Here is a 5,128-nt window from a genome sequence, read left to right on the forward strand (position 1 = left end):
CAACAGGATGGCTTAAGATGTAATTTTGTAGAGTTTTACCGTTTGTATTTCCTTTACGGCAATTCCATGCGATGCTCTTAGCATTTAGGTCTCCTGCCAGGATCGTAGGAGTATCACGAGGAAGGATTGAGTCTAGTAGGTTATAAGTTAACACATTATGCGGTGGATTATAAAAAGCACTGAAATAAATATTTTTGTACACCGGAAGGGTAATGCACACTATAATCAGCTCGCAACCAAAGTCTTTACAATCTTTAACTAGGCAAGATGGTAAATTTCTCTTCACATAGATGGCGACACATCCGCCTCGATGGCTAGTTCTATTACAGCGATAGATTCTGTAGTTGGAGATATTCAGACTCTAACATCTTTGAGCATGTGTCTCAGTAATGAGCGCGAAGTCAATATCGTGCTCGTACATAAATTCTTGCAGTTCTGAGATTTTATTGCGGAGACTTTTTGAATTCCACACCATGAAGCGGATTAAATTTGCGTTATTAGTGTGTTGGCCCATTATCTGAGATCACATTTTCTTGAGGTAGAGCGTTTTTTTCTTGGGTTAGTTGCTTGAAGAGCAGGGTAAGTCCAGAATTTTGAATAATTGCGACAAAGCTTTTAAGTTCATGCAGAATGGTTTTAGCTTCGCTTACCGCTTCAGAGGCAAGTCCACTGGCTAAGGCTTGCGAGTAGGATTTGTTACTGATTATTCGATCTGCATAAAATGATGGCTGAACGTGAGCTTTAGGCTTTGGAAACTTTTCACAACCACGAAAGTTCGCAGTGTGTCCAGTCATCTTACAATTCGCACACGTAGGGGGAGTATTCTTGTCTTTTTTACATAAAAACGATTGATGAGCATCCCCACACTTAACGCACCGAGGTTCATGGTTCATGGTGTCTGAGCATGGTGAACTCCCTGGCACCGGAAACACTGCAGGGGTCCAGCTCTACCTCGGTATCTTTCTACTTTAATCCTCATTCCTAGGATGAATTCTTCGTCGAAGATATTTTTACTTTTTTCCCTACGATCCAGGGTGATCAAGAAGAGAGGCATATTTATGACTTTTCTGTCTCGTCTTCGTTTGAGTTGATTCACTCTGATGATGCTATAACCTTTTTGAGTTCAACACTCAGCAATTTCGCTTTCGTCCGTGTCATTGGGGAGATCTCTAATAACAGCCTTAACATATTTGTTTTCAGGCAATTCGAAGCAGTGATATCGAATACCTTTGTCTTTGAAGACCTGTATGATTTGTTTATAAAGCGCAGGGGATTTGGATTGGATTTTAAATCCACTCTGAATTAATCGACCAAAGTAATCCTTTTCAGCCTGCAGATTATAGCCGATGAGGAGTGCTTTGACTTCTGAAAATTTGAATCTTTCATCTTTAACCATGATAGGCGGTGGTTTTCTTGAGCTCGTGATTGGTCGATGGTAGCGTCAGCATTGGTTGCGGACTGGGAGAAGTGTCCATGACGTTATTTTTTGGTGTTTCGGTAGCCGGATCTGCGACCTGTACTTCTGGGGCTGTATCCATATTATCAGAAGTTGTTTCCGTGGTCGGCTCAGCTGTCGAATCAGAGGAATCCGTCAGGGTAGGCTTTCGAAAGGGTTTTCTTGGTCTTCTAGTAATATCTCCTTTAGGACCTGAGTCCGTATCGGAGCTGTCTTCATCCAATGCTTTATATTTTTTCGACTGCTCTTCATCTGAGCGCGCAGGGCTGCTGGCTCGTCTGGCATTAGTTTTGTTGATTCCAGTTATTGAAGAATCGTTGTCATTAACCTTAGGAGCAGAGATGTTTGGTTTGGGAAGAGAAGTAGAAGAACGATCAGCGTACAATTCTCTGTCGATGAAAAGTTTGAGACGACGAAGGAATTTAAGGTCTCGCGCATCTTTAGATGAGAGAGATCCATCAGCTTCTTCGACGCATTCTAAGTTGGTAATCTCAGCGGCAATAAAATCAACCATTCGATCCATGGTGGAGCGGATGGCAGAGAATATAGCAACGGGGAAAGCAATCAGAGTCTAATGCAATGCCGGCCTACTGTTACAGCGGCCTGCACTCTGATCAGGTTAGTAAAAGAAGAGTTCCAATAGCACAAAATCAGGAGCGAGCAAATGTACGTCTTACACGTACGACAGTCAAAACTCGAATCCACGAGTGCATTCTAAAATAACTAACTGCGTCGCGGTTTTCGAGACAAATGAACTTTTTGCGCCGCGTAGCAGTCAAACGGTTAAATGCTTTACGCAAGCTCATTTTATTTTTCCTTCCATAATAAAACGTGTGGAGATTTTCAATTAAAAATTCCGATTCTTAATTTCGCTTAGACTCTAAATAAAATACCTCGTTATGGAAAAACAATCATATAAGCAAAAATTTGTGAGATTAATCATTTGGATCCATAGTTGAGTATCTGCTTGGCATACATATCAAACCAAGCATTCACCTATTTTATATCTCTGACGCCGACTTGGCGAGTCATTATTCATTATATTTTGCTTTCAGCACCGCATGTTTATCAATACATGACAGCTTCAGTAATAACTCATGCTGTGATGTCTAAACTTTTTTTTTATATTAGTAATTGAATAACAAGAGTATAGCAATCTTTTATGCTAACATTACGCTTGGCGATGATTATCGATTTTTAAATGCTCTAAAACAGTGTTTCTCAACCGCTGGTCCGCGAAATATCCAGCTATCTGTCCAAAATCCAAAGTGTCATCGGCCGACCACCGATATTACAATAACAATAATTTACTAGTTTACAAAATAATATGATCGATGATGATTTATTTATGTTAAACAATTGTGCCAATGGGTCGAATCATTAAACTTACCGGTCCTTGGAGTAAATCCAGTTGAGAAACACTGCTCTACGAAATGATGACGACGAAAAATTCAGCAAAAATTTCTTTTCATATGCTAAAAATAGATTTTGTTAATATAATTCAGGCCAAAATATTACATTTAGTGCTATTTTAATTAAGAATAGCTGATATGTTACTCACCATAAACCCAGAAACGGCGGCAGAGTATGTCGGAACCGGACGGCAGAATTTCTGGAAGCACCGAGCGGCAAAATTAAGGGATGAGAAGTTTTTTATGGTTTAGGGAAAGCACCTGAGATCCAAAGTTTAAGCGCGGTGAAAATTTAGAATTTAGACTCTTTGTAGCAGAATTTAGGACCCGTAGAGACACTGCACCAGGCGGTATCTAGCGCCGGCCCTAGATAAAGCCTTAAGTATATGTGGGAGTTTATTTATTCAGGACTCAGATTAGTTTTAAGTATGTGCAAGAAATAAACGTAGGTATAGTAAATAACTAATATAATTCAGGCTTAATTCAGTACGCAGTAGGAGCAAGACAAAATTTAGCGAAACATTTTGAATTTCGTCGCCAATCTTGTGATACACAGCCAATAATGTACAAAGTCCGGCTATTAATTTCCAAGACTCATGGAATAAATCAGAAGAAAAAAAGGTTAAATACATAGCCATTTAATATGATTCAAAGTAATCCCCATCAGCCGTAATGCACGTCTGTGCTCGGCTGTACAAATTTCGGAAAGACGTTTTAAAGTCCTCATTTGGAATGCTCTGTAATAGTGACGTTACAGTTTCCTTGATGGCTTCGACATTCTGAAATCTTGTTCCCTTCAGCGAATTTTTCAGCTTAGGAAACAGGAAAATGTCTGCGGGTGCTAGGTCTGGAGAGTATGGTGGATGCTGCATTTCAACGACACCATGCTGGGCTAAGAATCGCCTCACAGGCAACGAAATGTGCGGGCGGGAATTGTCATGTAGCAGCAGCCAACTCCCATTTTGTTGAAAATGAGGCCTTGCTCTACGAATTCGTTTTCGAAGTCGGTCAAGAAATTCTGCGTAGAACTGTCCATTGACAGTCATGTTAGGAGAAAGAAATTCATGATGAATGAGTCCATCGCAATCGAAGAAAGCGATTAACATGACCTTGATTTTGGACTTTTCAAATCGAAATTTTTTCTGTCTTGGTAAGCTTGGAGACCGCCTTTCGGAGCTTTGACGCTTGGTTTCAGGGTCATATTGATAACACCAAGACTTGTCTACCGTGACTATTCTATCCAGGAACGCAAGGTCAGCATCAGCGTTGTCGATAAGTTCGCCACATGCGTCCAGTCTCAGTTGCTTTTGTTCGTCCCTTAAATGGTGAGGAACGAATCTGGAACAAATCTTGAGTTTGCCTAGGTCTTGCGTCAAAATTCCCCGAACCGTGTCTTTGTCCATGTTCAGTTCATTGGCGAGTATTCGAATAGTCAATCGACGATCACATTTCACCATATCGCGACCTTTTTCAGTTGCTTCCGGCGTGCGTACGGACTGCGGCCGACCTGTGTGTGGATCATCTTCGACGCTTTCGCGGCCGTCCCGAAAGTGTTTAAACCATTCTAAAGTTCTTGAGCGGGATAATGCTTCCTCGCCGTAAACTTGTTTTAACATTTCGTAGGTTTCCGCAGCTGTCTTGCCCAATTGGAAGCAAAATTTAATGTTAATTCTTTGCTCCATTTTCACTTCGACAATAGGAATTTAAGAGCTACGTTTTAATGCGCCTTTCCACGAGAACCACTTACTTCAGAATGGCGCCAGTTGCACTGCACATGCGCAAGAAAACGCTCTTCAATATGCAATCATTAATGCCATCTTCCGACTTTTCGTTCTCCTACAGTTACGTCAGTCCTGGAAATTAATAGCCGGACCTTGTATAACGGACGCTATTAAGCTAAACTAAAATTATCTTTGCTGATTCTAAGGTATTTCTGTTAATGTAGCAGACTGCGCTGCTCCCTAATCTTCTAATTTGATGGAGCTGATTGTTTTTTGCAGACTGTTATTATTACGGCAATTTTATAAAAATTAAGCTTGAACTTTCGATTATGTCGAAAAGAGTTTCCAATTCTGGGGCTGTCTAAGGATCTACAAAGTGAAACCATGTTTCAATGTCCAGTAAACAAAAAGTGGAATTGCTGCAAAAAATGAATAAAGGCATATCCGTCTCAAAATTATGCGAGGAGTATGGTATTAGAAAGTCGACTGTATATGACATAAGAAAAAAGGGAGAAAGTGCAGAATGACCCACTGCTTGG

The 5,128-nt window shown here is 40.6% G+C and overlaps 1 protein-coding gene across 1 annotated transcript; it reads right to left on the reverse strand.

The window, feature by feature from the left end:
• Window positions 1–3,506: 3,506 nt before the first annotated feature.
• On the reverse strand, window positions 3,507–4,550 carry LOC146994484 (histone-lysine N-methyltransferase SETMAR-like). The gene has a single exon (XM_085826388.1). It carries the CDS (start codon window positions 4,548–4,550, stop codon window positions 3,507–3,509), a length of 1,044 nt encoding a protein of 347 aa, XP_085682514.1.
• Window positions 4,551–5,128: the final 578 nt, after the last annotated feature.

The sequence above is a fragment of the Stegodyphus dumicola genome, chromosome 11 (assembly GCF_044657685.1).
Source record: "Stegodyphus dumicola isolate Sdum_Otavi_A_Nest chromosome 11, ASM4465768v1".
Lineage (NCBI taxonomy): Eukaryota > Metazoa > Arthropoda > Arachnida > Araneae > Eresidae > Stegodyphus > Stegodyphus dumicola.